The sequence below is a fragment of the Clytia hemisphaerica genome, unplaced genomic scaffold (assembly GCF_902728285.1).
Source record: "Clytia hemisphaerica strain Z4C2 unplaced genomic scaffold, Clytia hemisphaerica genome assembly, whole genome shotgun sequence".
Lineage (NCBI taxonomy): Eukaryota > Metazoa > Cnidaria > Hydrozoa > Leptothecata > Clytiidae > Clytia > Clytia hemisphaerica.
This window is the reverse complement of record NW_027104597.1, coordinates 671,558-688,431: the sequence shown is the minus strand read 5'-3', so window position 1 is coordinate 688,431 and position 16,874 is coordinate 671,558. Positions and strand designations below refer to the sequence as shown.

General features: G+C 33.3%; 1 protein-coding gene across 1 annotated transcript; it reads right to left on the bottom strand.

The window, feature by feature from the left end:
- Positions 1-8,830: 8,830 nt before the first annotated feature.
- On the bottom strand, positions 8,831-10,060 carry LOC136824084 (uncharacterized). The gene is made up of 3 exons (XM_067080246.1): positions 9,662-10,060; positions 9,156-9,518; positions 8,831-8,836 (listed from the first exon to the last, which is right to left on the bottom strand). The coding sequence occupies exons 1-3, from the start codon at positions 10,058-10,060 to the stop codon at positions 8,831-8,833; spliced, it is 768 nt and encodes a 255-aa protein (XP_066936347.1).
- Between the last annotated feature and the right edge of the window lie 6,814 nt (positions 10,061-16,874).

Genomic DNA, 16,874 nt, shown 5'->3' with positions numbered 1-16,874 from the left:
TGTTTCTTTAACTCTGTAATGCTAGCATATGTCTGTTGTTTCATAGTTACCTCTTGCTTCTTCAGTTCTTCTTTGGTAGTTTCTGCGTATGTCCTTTGTTTTTTATCTTTAGCGACATCTTCCTTATCTAAAAGTTTCTCGATTTTCTTCTCCAGCCTGTCCAATCGAGCGTTTGTAGATTTATCTCCTTGTTGCTCTCCATTATTAACCTTATCAGTATTTGTTGCCTTGTCCTTACGCACTCTTTCTGTACTTGTTTTGATCTTTTCCAGAAGAATTGGCGTGACTGTAACACATTTGGCACATTCAAAGCGCCGGCTTTTGTATTGGAGACACAGCTGTATCTGATAGGCAGGTAGCTCCGTGCATGCATAATGGACAAACCTTTCGCATCTTCTACATTGTAGCACATCATTGTCCTTCACAATCTCGTTCATGAAGCAGTTGTCAGGGGTGCAGAATCCATTATTTTGTTGAATTTCGATTTTTTTTGGTATTTCTTTAGTTTTCGCCATTTTGATGCATTTCGACGAGCACAACCAGCCAGAAAAAAATTTGACGTCAAATCAAAAAAAAATTGTTGCAAAATTTTTCTCAAATTAGTTCTTACCAAAATATACCTTAAGGTATCTAAATAAGATTGCTAAAACTAAAAATAATGGTAAAATAAGAAGAGGGAACATTCTGACTTTATTTATTTTTATTTTTTCTCATTACCAGAAAAGTGACAACAATTTTTATCTCTCTAGATGAGAGTGGTATGAAAATGGTCCAAAAAGATAAAGAATAGTCACTTTCCATCTAAATTAACAAATGATCTTGAAAAAGGCTGTTAGGCCGAAATATTGATGCTAAACATGTGTTGTTTTTTCTGAGTTGTTAAATTAAACAATGGATTTTACAAAATTTATAATAAAGAGGGCTTTTTGTCTGAGACAGATGAAAACAATTACCTTAAGGGAACTTATTTTGGCGAGAACTAATTTTGGCGAGCAGCGGAAATTGTAATTAATAAAATTTAATTTTGGCAAGAACTTATTTTGGTGAATGAGTGGGAAAATCATCTGTTTTCTGCCTTATCTTTAACATTTTTGTCAAAATGAGGGGTAATTTGGGAAAAATTCCAAAAAATTGAATTTTGGCGAGCGGACGAAATATTTAATTTTGGCAAAATTTTTCTCAAATTAGTTCTTACCAAAATATACCTTAAGGTATCTTTGGACTTGCTCAACATCCGCCAAATATTATTGCCGCCAAAATCAGTTGCTTTAAGGTGAAAACTGACTGGAGCCATTAAGATTATTTAAATAATTGTTTTCTAAACTTAAAAGCTGAATATTTTCAACTTTTTCAAAGATTTGCAAAAGAGAATAATTTCTTAAGTAACATAAGTAACATAAAAAATATTGAAACATGAAGAAGATTCTTGCTAAAATTGTGTCTAACAAATAAGATTAATAGAGGTGCGAACGACACCCATCTTCCAACATTTCAGGAGCATGCTCTTTTTGCTAAGAAAATGGTATCACAGAAATTTGAGGGTGGCTTGCCGTTACCTCGGGAAAGTTTTACTATCAATACTCGCGTATTAAGAAAAGTAAGGTTAAAAAGAAATTTAAAAAAGTTGACAATTTTACTGTGAAAAAAAGGAAAGCCCCAAGATCATCATGTTTTGTCAAGATTGTTTTTTGTTGCAAGTTTTTGGTCAAATTAGGACAGTTTTTATTCCCCTTTGAGATGCTAGAGACATTTTTTATGCTAAACCCAAAAGTTTTTTTTGCATGATTCCCACCCTGCATTAATTTTTCTGCATTCTTCTCGAACACTTAAAGGTTTACGAAATGACATAGTGCTGGTCGACACAAACAGACAAAAATCGAGTAACAAAAACAGAACTAGATTAAAGTTGATTATCATGAAAAAAATCTGATCTACGGAATAAAAGAATCATCTGTGCGTTAAAAAGATATGAATAAACATTTATGAAAATAGGGCATTTTCCTCTAATATTTTTAATTTCTTTTTTGTTGTGTGCATACCGCAATTGCAGGAGAAAAGCACTACCGCAAATGCGGGAATTCCTTAACTGTTAATCGCTCAAATTTGAGCAAGTTAAACTACTATAAAAATGTTTTTGACAGTATTCAAAATGTTTCATCAATTGCCCAATGTAACGTCTTTTTTTCCAAGTAAAACTTCAATGTTTGGACTTGGGCAAAACTTGAAAAATATTGAAATCCGTTAGGGGCACAGTAATGAAATAGGTGAAACAATTTTGCAATACTCTTTATCTGAATTATTATGTTCGCAAAATACCATTCTGTGATAATTGTTTTTGAAGCGTTATTTTTCAACAGAAAAAGAGCTGCATAGAAAAGAATGTTTGAACATGGTCGTACTTCCTATAAACTAAATTAAATTAAAAATTTAAAAAATTAAAAAATGTTCTATGAAGAATTGCATGATTTCCCTAGCCCCCATTATTGTCTTTGTATTGCTCCAACACTGGGAGATTATTCATGTCCTCAGGTATGTGTGACCATAACTTATGGGCTTCTAGCTTGAGAATTAAACAACGCTTTTTGTATCATATGAAAGCTATTTTCATACTCTTTTTAAAAGCATTTATGTCACTTCTGGTCACTTTAAATTATAACCGCCAGAGAATGAGACAGTCGCATATATGTGTCCTTCGTGGCCAAAGATTTAAGGATCTTCAACATTTCTTAAGGTTTCGTAAAAAGAGTAATAATTTGAAAAATGACTCCCCTTTAGTGAAATAGGAAATTTAAAATATTGAGTTCTACAAATATTTATAAAAAACAAACCTATTCTACTTAGATTAAAAATGTTCTCTGAAAAATTGCATAACCTCGCTAGCTTTCATCCTATTCTCTTTACATTCCTCCCAACACTGAGTCATCACCTCTGAATAGAATTTCACTGTGTCCTCTGGTATGTGGGGTCTAATTCTAATTCTGCGCTTAAAATGATATTACCTCGTTTTCGTCATCAATTATGGATTGTAATGTCCTTGCATTCAAATATTCCATTAAGATATAATGTGATTCATTTTGTATAAACGTACAATGTGTGCGCACAATGTTTTTATGTTGCAATCGAATAGCCATGTTCTCGGATGTGAAACTTTCTTGAGCAGCCCTTGCGTTCCTGGTGGTGATATGAAAGCGTTTGAGTGCATACTTCTGACGATTAATTGTGCATTCATGTACATTACCAAAACCTCCGGAACCCAAAAGACGACCGATTTTTCATATTTCCAGCACCTTTTTGGGGAAATGGAACCTCAGTTATCTAACTTCACATGGCCGAAAAATCAACGGTATAATCCTTAATTTTAGTAGTTTTTTAAAATTTAGTGAAGGTGTTTAAATTTCATGGTAACCTCACTTTTGCAACATAAAAATGAAGTTCTTTGTAACATTAATAAACTCTGAAAATCTACTATCCTAAAAAAAACACACTTAAAAAAGATTGCATTTTTAGCATAAATCATAATTTTTGAGCGTTTACAAAACGTCACATTAAAAGTGACCATGATCATCTGAATAAATTCGACTTTGTTTGATGTGTGGTTGTATTTATCATTTGATGTGTGGTTGTATTATAAAAGTTATTTCAACCAGTAGTTATTTTGTTACTTTTGATTACACACTGACTCTTCAAACTCACTTTGCAAATGTTCCATTCGGAACGCGAAAAAGAATTCAAAAAGGAAATGGAAATTTGTCAGATGTGCAAAAATTCCAAATTTGAAAACCAGAAAGTAACGAAGTAAGATTTTCAATACATTTTCAATCAAATTTGATAACTTCCTAAAAACTGTTTTAATTTTTCTAGCCTACAATATATAACTGCACAAAATTACTGTATTTACAAAAATTACAAAAAATTCTTTATTTTTATTATTATTATGCATATAGATTTACAAGCTAGGCTCTCTGTGGGCCTCTAACCGATCTTGCTTTACATTCCTCTTGCAACAAATCTTTGGGGGTGGTTTTAAGTCCATATGTGTCATTTAGCTTTTCTTTGAATGACTTTATTGATTGTGCAGCCACAACTTAGCTAGGTAGTTTATTCTACGATGGTACGTACCAGTCACTTTTTTTACATGAAAAACAGGCCTTTTCATTGTATGGGAGGTTTTGGTAAACCTGGGTACACTTGAATAAGTCTGGAAGCTCACCTTTATACACAGTGTAGCAAAAAGTTACCTTTCCAATAGATAAAAAGACTAGAATTTGTCTACATTTATGCCAGATCCAACAGCTTCCAGCATCCACAACACAACTTTCCAAAATAAAATAATGAGAAGCCAAAGTACTTTCGATTTGTCCCGACGACTGTTGGAAGTGGATCAGATCCGGGGGTTATGAAAAAAAGATATTTGCAAAAATAAAATCAAAATTTATTCAATATTGTAAATATTTCCATTTGTATTTTGAATTTATTTTATATTGAAAAGGTTTTACAAAGCTGGTTTCATCATTCATGCATTTATTACGTTATTTTAACGTCGCTTTAAAACATTTTGTAAAACAAAATAATGTAACAAAATTTTTCGAAAAAATAATATTTTCAAGTTCAAGCCAAATTCTAGAAAGGCAGGACAGGGTCTGCCGGAGACCAAAAAGGGCACTTTTCCTGATGTTTTCCACCAAAATGGCTGTTTTTACCATTAATAGTTGAGAATTTTAGAACGACAGCATCAGATATCCGGATGCTTCCGATATCCGGATGCTTATTAAAAGGCATATAGGAAATGGTCTGAAATTCAGGTTTCCATCTTTCAAGGAAATAAATAAACCATTTATATAATTAAAAAAAAAAGAAAAACGTGATTTGTAGATGTCATACATATTTTTGTTGCTTTTTGTGACGCAGCTCTGTTTGTTGACCCCCCATATTATGACTCTTTGCCCCAAAATTGCCTAAAAGTGCCAAAAACCTTAATTTTCCTTGGGAAAATCACTATAAACCCCCCGTCACATGTATCTTTTTTTGTACCAGGGGATGTCACTTGAAGCCAATCGTCGAATTCAATTGAAGATTGAATTGATCAAACTCAATCGAAGCCGATCGATCAATCGGCTTCGATTGAATTCGATTGAACTTCGATCAGCTTCGATTGTCAATGTTGTTGGCGTTTAAAATATCAACTTCGACTATACTTGTACTCAAGGATTTTGTGAATTTTCCGACATTGTATTATTCCCAAAGACGAAATTCTCAGCTTGTCTAAACAAGAAAAAATCCACCAACAAACCACAAGCAACTAGTCACAAACCCTAGTCAACTGTGAATAAATTTTCACAGCTCACCTACCATTATGGATCTCGGCTTTCGGCGGTGAGCTCTGCACTATGAATTAATAATTATTATTACAGATAAGCTTTAACAGGGGGTTGCTTAAACGGGAAGTTAGATCTGCAAAAAATCTCAATGATGGCAATCGAACACAATCGAATTCATCAATCGATCGAACTCAATCGAACTGATCGATTGGACAATCGAACTCAATCAAAGTTGGAAAAAATGTAAAAATTCGATTGAGTTCGATTGTCCGATCGATCAGTTCGGTTGAATTCGATTGATTCGATCAATCATGAGTTCGATCGGGAGAACAGGGAAACAGATGTTAGTTTCTAAGAAAGAAAGACGATTTCCTTAAAAATATATGTTCCCCCATTCTATCATAGATAAAGTGGAAGGGTGGGTTAACACATCAAAATATCAAGTGCGGGGCATGGGAACACATCAATTATCGAATGCAGGGTGGTGTATAATCACATCAAATATCTCAAATATCGAGCGCGGGGCGGGGAAACGCCAATAGCGTAGAAGAAATATTTAGAAATGAGACGATCGCACACATCGTTCCTCGTTCGGACTTTAGTCCTCTAGCACAAAAAGAAAACTTAATCGAAGTCAATCGAAAAATCGGATCGATCGAACTCAATCGAACCCAATCAACTGTAGAAAAATGTAAAAATTCGAGTTCGATTGAGTTAGATCGATTCGATCGATCAGTTCGATTGAGTTCGATTGAGTTCGATTGACTTCCCCTGGAATAATGCAGCGAAAGCACCATTTTGATTTTCCCGTGGGGATTGAAGTATCGTGGAAGGAAAGAGAAAAGGGAAAAGCATTTAATTGACAAACCTTGTAAGTAGTAAGTTAGATATTATTTTGAAGACCAGCTGGAAAGTTTGTTTATATTCATTCAAAGTTAGTTACGCGTTCAATGTTTACGTGCATTCACGGTATATTAAAACATGAAACAGTTATTCTGTAATCTTGAGATGATAATTACCCACATATTATGAAAGTTACCCAATTTAACGGTAGAAGCGCGCAATTGCATGCTTACGCCCACAGAAGTTAAAACGTGCAATTATATATGTGGATTTCCCAGACTGACTGACTTACTTACTTATATAGCCTCTTAAAAGGTTCAAGCGCCCTGCAAAAGTTTTTTAATACTCCTGTTTAAAAATGGAATAGCTAATTGCAAACGTATAAAGTCAATAAGAAGTAACTTGTAACTTTTCGCATCGCACGTACATACTCAAAAGGTTCTTTTGTTCAAAATTCAAACTCTTCAGTCCCATGAACAAAATCTGAAGTCAAATGACAACTTTTTACATCTTTATTTCCAGCAATCACTTTATACATTCCTCCCACCAATAAACGAGCACATGATCAATTCACTGCCATTTTGTTTAGAATTTTTAGAATACTTTCGTTTTCAGTACAGAATATTCCTGATATTTAAGGACGTCCTGATGTAAGAAGGTTCTTCGTTCGAAGCGGCACAGATATCAAATTTCCCACCAGATCGGGCTAAAATTAGAGATCATTGAAAACACCGTCCTTATATATCCGTACGCTAACCGTGCTTATATATCAAAGTTTGTACTGGTTTTCTAACCTCCTTTCTTCGTTGCAAAATGCCGCGGTGCTTTCTGGGTAATATGCTTTTCGTTCATTAGGGAAAGTCATTTCGTTCAAAGATCCGACATATCGTTCATTCGGGAAAGTCATTTCGTTCAAAGATCTGACATATCGTTCATTCGGGAAAGTCATTTCGTTCAAAGTTCCGACATATCGTTCAAACCCTCGCGCGTTTCGTTCAAAATCAAAATTTCATTATACTTATTATTATTATTTTATTATTATAATCTTTCATGGTTACGAACATACTCAAAATATACAATCCCGAGAATAAAAAGTTATTCACAGTATAATAAACACATAAAAACCTAGCATATAGGCTAGTTCAAAAAACTACAGCAAAGCAAAAAATAAAATATCAATGAGCTTAAACTATGATGAGATAAATGAGCAAAAGAAAAATAAATTAACTGTTACAGCAGCAAAAAAGAAAAAGAATAAAGAACCATAGTAAATCTAAGGTTCTGAAATTATGGTAAAGTAAACAAATAAAGTAGAAATGAATACAACATGTCATATACACAAAAAATAAAAATAAAAACTATTGTTTCTCAAGCTCCTTTTTCGTAAAAGAGGAGAAAGCTGAAAATGTAAGACCTGCGGATTTATAGTATATTCCTTGATTCCAAAATTGAGGTGCATAAAATATCAAAGGATGAAAAGATTGATCGTAATGAATAGTATTAGCATTGTTCTTAGAATTTTTTCTAGAGATCTTGTTTGAATTATGTCTTTGAAATAGGTGATTTAAGGCTGAAGGAATGTCATTATGTAAGAACTTATGAATAAGTTTACATGATTCTAATTTAAAGAGTTTATCAACGTTTAAAGGGTTAAATTTATTTTCCTCAGAGGGACAGACACGATCGATATATTTAGCGCATTTTAAGATGGATTCATTTATCATATTTAAACCTTTGGTATTAGGAGAACCCCATGAGGTAATGCAATAAGTTAAGTGGGAATTGACTAGACTTAAGTATAAAGATATGATATTCTTCCTTGGAAGAAACCATCCTACCTTTCGTAATATACCTGTGTTTTACTTTATTCTGGTGTGAAGTCTTTTCAGATGTTCTTTCCAACTTAATTTGTGGTCAATGATGACACCAAGATATTTAGTTTCATTGACACACTCAAGGGATTGACCTGAAATTGAGATGTTGAAGTTAGTTTTTTTATTCTCACCAAATATGATATAGTTAGATTTAGAGACATTCAAAGACAGTTGATTTGCAACAAGCCAGTCAGAGACTTTCTGAAGTTTCTGATTAACAAGGTTCTTAAGTGTTTCAGGATTTTTATGACTCAAAAAAAGACAAGTGTCATCTGCAAATAGAGTTTGTAAAAAAGATGAATTTAGTGGCAAATCATAAACATATATCAAGAAAGAGGTCCTAAGACAGAGCCTTGGGGTACCCCATGAGAGATGGAAATGGGTTCAGATATTTTTTGATTCCAAGATACACTTTGTTTTCGATCGGCCAGATAGCTTCTAAACCAAGATAATACAGGGCCCCTGATACCTATTCTATCAAGATTATCAAATAAAATTTTGTGATTAACAGTATCAAAGGCTTTTGCTAAATCTAAGAAAATTGCACAACCAACTTCCTTTTTTTCTTTGCACATGGCTATGGAATTTGTAAGATGAATAATAGCAGAAGATGTGGACTTACTTTCTGGAAGCCAAATTGCCCTTCAAATATAATTTCATTTTTATTGTGAAAATTTGTGATTCTTTCGTGAACTATTTTTTCAAAGATGTTATCAAAAATCGGGAGGACTGATATTATTAATAAGGAATGTAACCAACAATTTAAACAATATATTTCGACATTTTTTGTCATCATCAGGTCTAAAAACAAATAAAATCAGTTTAAAAACAGATTAAAAACAAACAAACTTTATACACGATATAATATGTACATACTCTCTCTCTCTCGTAACACTCTCTCTATACACATATTGACAAATTAAAAGTAAAACGAATAATGTCGCTTAAAATTGCAAGCAATCCCAAGGTACATTTCCCGTCATGACACTAATTAAAATTTTATTATTAATGTGTGGCTTTTAAATTCATCCTTTGTGTTGAGTGATGGTCTCAGTTCTTTTATGTACAACGCTTCTTTAATGAGTAATTGTCTTTGATACTTTGCTCTTGCAAGAATTACGACATCGTTTTCCATTGTTATTTTTACGTCACATGCTTTACAATGAATTCCCACTGGAGTTGACGGTTTTGCGTGCTCTTTAATTCGGGTAGTTAGATGCCGAACTGACTGTCCGACATAGCGCGAATCACATCGCGGACACGAAATCATATACACTACACCGCTTTGAAGAGCTTTCTCAATAGGTGGTTTCAATGGAGGAAGTATGGTTTTTAACTTTCGTAAAGTTAAGATGGTTTTACACGGGGCTTGCATTCGTTTTAACGTACACTTAAACTTGTCCGTCAATTTTCCACGATATTGAAGGAAAAAGAGCTTTTCTTCCTCCTCGATGGATTCTTCTTCCACATTTACAACTTCCGGCTGGATTATTGAATTTAAACATTTCTCAATAATTGGATCGTAGAACGCAGGTGGATATTGGTTATTTTCCAATATCTTTTTTGCCTTCTCAAGACTTTGGTGAATGTTTTCCATGTATTACATGCACGAAAAATTCGATGTACCATACCATCTACTACTGAACGTTTGTAAGTAATGGGAGCTAACGCGTGGAAATTCATAAGTAACCCAGTGTCGGTCTCTTTACTGTACCAAGTAGATGTCAGGTCTCCATCTGGGCTACATTGAATAAGCATGTCAAGAAATGGTAAGGAACGGCCCTTTTCGTATTCAATCGTGAATTTAAGCGATTGGTGTAGATTGTTTATCTCCTCCAATTTTTCGTTGATCTTATCTGCTCTAATGTTACGTAAGTAGTCATCCATATACCTGGCAAACAAACAAGCATCATCCTTGACATGACAATCAAATTTGTGCATCCAACCATTAGCTAGGAGTGGCGCAGGAGGGCTCCCCATAGCCAAACCATCAATTTGTTTATAATAACCATCGTGAGTAAGCATTATTACATTGCAACTACAAATTTCAGCTAACTTTTTAAACGTGCTCTTATCAACTGGTGGTTCCTTCTACTTGCCAGAATATAGAAGGTTGGTGCATTCTTCGATGGCTTCATACACAGGAACGTTCGTGTATAAGGAAGATACGTCAAAACTAACAAGTACGTCATCATTTTGCAGTTTGATATCATGTAAGCTGTCAGATATAGATTTTGTAGAGGAGTTGATGTTACATTCCTCCACAATTGACAACCATTCTGCAATTTGAGAAGCTATCTTATAATACGACGAACCCGGCATCGATAACACTGGCCTTGCAGGAACATCAGGTTTGTGGATTTTGGCTAAACCATACAATCTGGCTGGTTGGCTGCCAATGGGTTTCATCTTGAGGAATAATGATTCTGAGATCTTGTTTTCATTCTTCAATGACTTCAACATTGCTAAGATACGCTCTTCTTCCTTGAGAATCGCATTTTTCTCGTTTTTCCTCTTTGGTACCACTTTTTGGAATTGAGGTAAGCTTATAATGTTCTCAAGTTTCTGATTGTATACCTGGCGTTTCATAAGACATATTCCGACGCCTTTATCAAAGGGTATAGCCACTAACTCATTCTCCTTGAGATATCTCTTGGTCAACTGGATGTTACGAGAAGACTTTTGCTTTTTACAGTTCTTTATGTATGCTAATGTCTTCACATTTATGTCGGTTATTAGGTCTTCGTTCACTTCTTTATCCTTGCAGAATTTTAACAAACTGTCAAGTTCGGTTAAAACGTCATTTTGGTTGAATTTCTCTAACCAAAGATTTATTATACACTGGATAAACGACTCATAAAACGATGGAGAGCGATCATTGTATTTTCATTGTTTCAGAAAACAATTGATGTTCTAGCTTTGTCCGCAAAGTACAACTGTCATGGCGGCTCGAAGATGTCTGATTTTTAAAAATATTTATCAGTCTTATTTTTAAAAAGTTCTCTAGCTCTTTCTTTTTGTACATTTGCAGAAAAAAAGTTTGAAAGTAAGGCTAGCATTCCGAACTGGATACATTTGTGAAATGTAATGTGAGAAAAACATCATTAGACAAGAAATTCAGAAAAATGCTTATAGTGACACGAAATTTTCAATTGGAAATTTCTTTCCAAGACTGTCCCCAGAAGAGCTGAAATTAACTTACATAAGACTTGATTGTCTTGGCTCCACTGTAGTATGAAAATCCTTTGGAGGCACGTGGTGGCAAAGTGGTTTTTTTGAGGTTGAAGTTTGAAAATTTCCGGTGTCAACATTAAATTTCTTATACATAAACACGTCTTTTGCATCTTTCTCGCAGCTTGAAACGTCATAACGACTTAAAATTAGCAATTAAGTGGAAGAATCTGACTCTCACAGGAAAGTTTTATGTCTCTTTTGGGAATTGGATGAGTGATTTTCGATAAGAAATGCAATAAAAATGCTTCGAAAAATCATTTAATGAGGGAAGGAGAGTGAACAATACTATCATTACTGCGGACATAGCTAGTACACGAGAAATCGGTAAAAATCTGTTACTTGTATATCCAGTGTATAATAAATCCTTGCTGCGTTTTTTGGTCCAAGGGAAAGCGTTTCCATAACGAATTTCGGTGGGACTTGTTCAAGTTGGTAACAAACTGATATTGGCCGGTAGTTCTTAATGTCATTTTTCAGACCGCTTTTGAATAGAGGGGTTACTTTGGCATTGTTCAATAGTTCAGGGAAAACACCAGTAGAAAGGGAATTGTTTATCATAATAGCAAGAGGGTCAGCTATTAAATCAGCAATCCCTTTGATGACCCGAGAAGGAAAATTATAAATGTCTTTGGCCTTTCTGGCATTTAGATTGTTTAAGTGTTTTAGAATCTCATACCTATTGGTTGGTTGAAAGAAAAAACTGGAATTGTTATACTGAATTTTATTAATATAGCCTTTGAGATTTTTGCTTTCGGGAATATTCTTAAGTAAATTTGGAGCAACTTCAGAAAAGTATCTATTAACACCTTCTGCAATTGGTTGTGAATCAGTAAATGTTTTGTTTTTTAAGTTCATAGTCTTTGGAAAAAGATTGGTTTTGTTTTTTCCAAGAAAAGTATTGATATTCTTCCAAAAAATTTTCATGTCATTTTTTGTTTGAGTAAATTTGTTTCTTAGGTAAATAAATTTTGCTTTATGGATATCTTTGTTAAATTCATGCAGAGATTGACGACATTCATGCAGAGATTTGATTATCTTTATCTTTCATAAATTGTCCATAAAGTGTCTTTCATATTTATTTTGTCTAAAAGTTTTTTGGGTGCGGCCACCTCCTTAGTTTAGCTTTATGTCTATGAGTGTGGTCGCTCGTCTCGCTTATTAAGACAAATAAATTCATTACTTACTTACTTGTTATCCAAGGATTTTTTTCTTTCCTTCTTAAAAATATTTTTAAATATTTGCAATAAAAGATGAAAGTTTTCTTCCCCACACCATTGCTCTCATGGAAATGGTAACCTTTGAAATAAGGGAACATTCCTAGGGAACTCAAGCAAAAAAAATATTAAACAAAAACCCTGGTAGAAATTTTTAGTATATTCCAAGGAAATATTTCCCAAAAGAAACCTAGTATGTCTAGTAATTTAGGGAGCAATTTTCCTAGGATTTCTAGGAATGGTTTTCTAGGAAATTTCTAGGAAATATCAAGGACTTGGGAAAAAAGAATTCTAGGGAAATTCAGGGAAATTTCTAGGATTCGATATTGCATATATAGACAGCATGCTTAGAAATCCTAGGATTATCCTAGAAATTTCCTAGGATATACCTGCAAATCCTAGGATATTTCAAAAACTTTTATTCATTACTTGTTGTGATGTATCTATAGGTATTACTTTCGTTGCTTATAATAAAAAGCTACAATCAGGGACAAAATACTTGGCACAAAAGGGAAATTAACCGGGGTGTTTTGAAACCACAATCGATTTGTAAGCGCTCTAAAGTAGTTTCGAAGGGTACAGTTTTAACTCTGAGTTTTAACGCTAGACTAATGACTTAGGACCTTAGGATCTGAGGATCCAAAAGTTTAACAAGCAACATGCTGAATGGACCTACCTAATGATTAACATCAGATGAAAATAAGAAAAAAGTGACAATAATTGTACAAAAATTCAGAATGGAAAAATAAAGCTTGTGTGTTGAATAATGTAAAATGGTAAAAAGGAATTTCTCCAAATACGAAAATCACTTCAACCATTCAGGCCCAAAAAACATTTTAAGCTGATTTTTGCTCAAATTTGCACAAAATAATTTTTCTTAAAAATCTGGCTTCGTCACATTTTGGGCATTGCCATTTTGCATCATTGTGCAAGAAATCAGAAAAAAATTATGAGTCAACATTGAGAAAAGCTATATTTTCTTATTTGGTTAAAGGGAATTTCCCCAAAATACGAAAATCCGTCTTTTAAGGCGAATAAGAATTTCCCGGGAAAAACCACTTCAGTCATTCTTTAGAGAATCTTGCCCTCCATCTTTGTACAAAAAATCAGAAAAAAGTAAAAACAGGATTTTGCACAAAGTCCAAAAAACCCTATTTTAGGCAGTTTTTGGCCCAAATTTGCCCAAATATATTTTTTTTCGAAAATCTGGCTTCGTCACATTTTAGGCATTACCATTTTGCATCATTGTGCAAAAAATCAGAAAAAAATAATGAGTCAACTTTGAGAAAAGCTATATTTTCTTATTTGGTTAAAGGGAATTTCCCCAAAATACGAAAATCCGTTTTTAAGGTGAAAAAGAATTTTCCGGGAAAAACCACTTCAGCCATTCTTTAGAGAATCTTGCCCTCCATCTTTGTACAAAAAATCAGAAAAAAGTAATGACAGGATTTTGCACAAAGTCCAAAAAACCCTATTTTTAGGCAGTTTTTGGCCCAAATTTGCCCAAATATATTTTTTTTCGAAAATCGGGCTCCGACACATTTTAGGCATTGCCATTTTGCATCATTGTGCAAAAAATCAGAAAAAAATAATGAGTCAACATTGTTAAAAGCTATATTTTCTTATTTGGTTAAAGGGAATTTCCCCCAAAATACGAAAATCCGTCTTTTAAGGCGAATAAGAATTTTCCAGGAAAAACCACTTCAGCCATTCTTTAGAGAATCTTACCCTCCATCTTTGTACAAAAAATCAGGAAAAAGTAATGACAGGATTTTGCATAAAGTCCAAAAAACCCTATTTTTAGGTAGTTTTTGGCCCAAATTTGCCCAAATAAATTTTTTCTCAAAAATCGGGCTCCGTCACGTTCTGGGTATTGCCATTTTGTATGATTGTGCAAAAAATCAGAAAAAACAAATGAGCCAATCCTGAGAAAAGCTGGTAACAGACGGACGGACGGACGGACGAACGAACGGACGAACGAACGGACATGGGTTAATTTATAGGACCTCCACCGGGGCACCCGGAGGTAGGTCCAAAAATGGTCCAGTAGGGCTTGAAATATAGCCTAGAAACCAATAAATCCCTCCAAGATCGAAATAATCGATGAAGTCAAGTTGGGGGGCCTGAAATTGACATTCTTGGTCGAACTTCAATTTTCGAAAAATGGTAAATTAGCCAAAAGTGCAAATATATTATGGCACGGATTGTAAACCTAAAAGATCTAGGTAATTTCAAGGAATTTATCAGCACTTTCTCAGAATACTCTTACAAATTTCTTGAATAAGAACTTTCGCTAATATAAGAAACATCAAATTCTGTAAAGTATTCTCTAGCAAATATACTTGGATTTTCAAAACCACATATTGTCAAATCATATGAAGCAAATTTCCTCTTACCAAATTGATATAATTCATATATATAAATGCCAATTCTCTTCTTTTCATTCCATCCACTATGTATTTTTCCATTTTCACTAAAAAAAAACACAAAGAAATAAAGTTATCATTTAGCATGTGCAGTGCTGCAAATAAGGAATTCAACTCACTAATAATGAAACCATCAAAATTTCACGGTGAAAAAACACATATATTATAGCTTAAAAATGACGGGTAATTACCGGTCACCGGCCGTTATTTGCAGCACTTATGTGAATATATATCTATATTTAGAAACATTGAACTATAAAGTATTCTAACCCTATTGACTAGGCTTTTAGGGACAGTTCAAAACTTTTGATATAGTTATTCTTTTTGCATGGCATTTTGTACATATCAGGGTGAATATTTTATGAGTTATTGTTTTCAGTTAGTACAAAAATAGCCCCCTAGTACAAATAGGGTTAGTAAGTACAATTGCAATAAAGGAGCCAAAATGATAATAACAAAGAAACAAGAACTTTCATTTATTTGTTTACATAGAATGTACTAGAATTTCATTTTGAACCTAAAATTTTAATTTTTTTTTGATTTTTTAAAAATATATACCGGGTGCACCAAAAAGAAGTATACAACTTTGTCGTGATATTGTGAGCTTCAGGATTTAAATTTTTTGTTCGTTCTTTTTTTATCGCATAGAGGATGCTCTAACTTGAATTTTGAGCTATCATACATTAGATTTGAAAAAGTAATTCGAAAATTATTTAAAAAAAACTAACTTTTTTTTAATGTCGAAAATTCAAAAAATCATCAAAAACAGCGAGCATACTTTTCTCCTGGCACTTACCTTCTTTACACATAAAAATACCAAAAGATGCAACTGTGTTCATCAAAACTCGTTATGGAATTTAAGAATATGGTAAAACGAGCTATTCCCATGTGGAAAAATATTTTTGGTAAAGCTGAAAATTTTTTTTGGAAATCTCCAAGAGAGGTGTGGTGTGCTACGTGAGAAAATTTTTGAAAAAATAAATCACCATTCCTCAACTAGTTGCTCAAAGAACTTGGGTCTGCATTGAGTTTGTTGGTGTTGGAAATATTCATGACGTGTAAATAAGATGGACAAACCGTTGGCAAAATATAAGATAGGAGTAAAAAGAATAAAAAAGACAAAGGAATTGTGTTTTTGTCATTTTGTCTTATTTTATAGCGTGATTGCTGTTGTTAATGATTTTTTGAAATTTCGACATGGAAAAAAGTCAGTTTTTTGGAAATAACTTTCGAACTACTTTTTCAAAATTTATGTATAATAGCTCAAAAATTCAAGTTAGAGCATCCTCTATACAATAAAAAAAGAATGAACAAAAAATATAAATCCTGAAGCTCACAATATTTCGACAAACCTATATACTTTTTTTTGGTGCACCCGGTATATATACAAAGGAAATATTACAGCGAAAATAAAATGAATCTTTGTTAACATAAGACATCTATATCCAGTGAAAATACAATATTTATAGATTCTAAATATAAAATCTATAAAATAAAAATCTTTAACAACAGCTAACTTCAATGATTTCAATTTCAACTTCAATTTTTTCCGTGAAAAGCTATAAGCACAAATGAGTACTCTCAGGTGCCAAATAAACGGAAACACTGGAAAAGGCAAAAATAGGCTAAAAACTTTTGTTAACTTTTGGACAATAAGCTAAAAAGATCTTCGGCAAAAAAAGACAGTTTTAATTTAAAAGGATCACTCATCAGGTTGCACAGTTATGTTATGAACGCATTCATTAAAACGAACCCCTTGGCATTTTACCACCCCTTCAACTTTAAAGATACATAACTGAAGGTTTACTTTTTCTAGAATCCTATAACTTTAACAACTTGAAGACTAACAATTTTTCTTTCTACTATCTGAAACTTGGTCAAAAACCAACAGTCTAAATTATTTTTAAGTTGTGCAAGAAAAATTATAAAAAGGACACACATGGGTTGTTAACTCAAAATAATAAA

Excerpts from the sequence above, each read along its gene's own strand:
- LOC136824084 (XM_067080246.1), bottom strand. The coding sequence starts at position 10,060 with ATGCTTACTCACGATGGTTATTATAAACAAATTGATGGTTTGGCTATG. Across the intron at positions 9,519-9,661 it reads GTTCAGTAGTAGATGGTATG|CCGGAAGTTGTAAATGTGGA; the intron begins GTACATCGAATT and ends TCAATAATCCAG.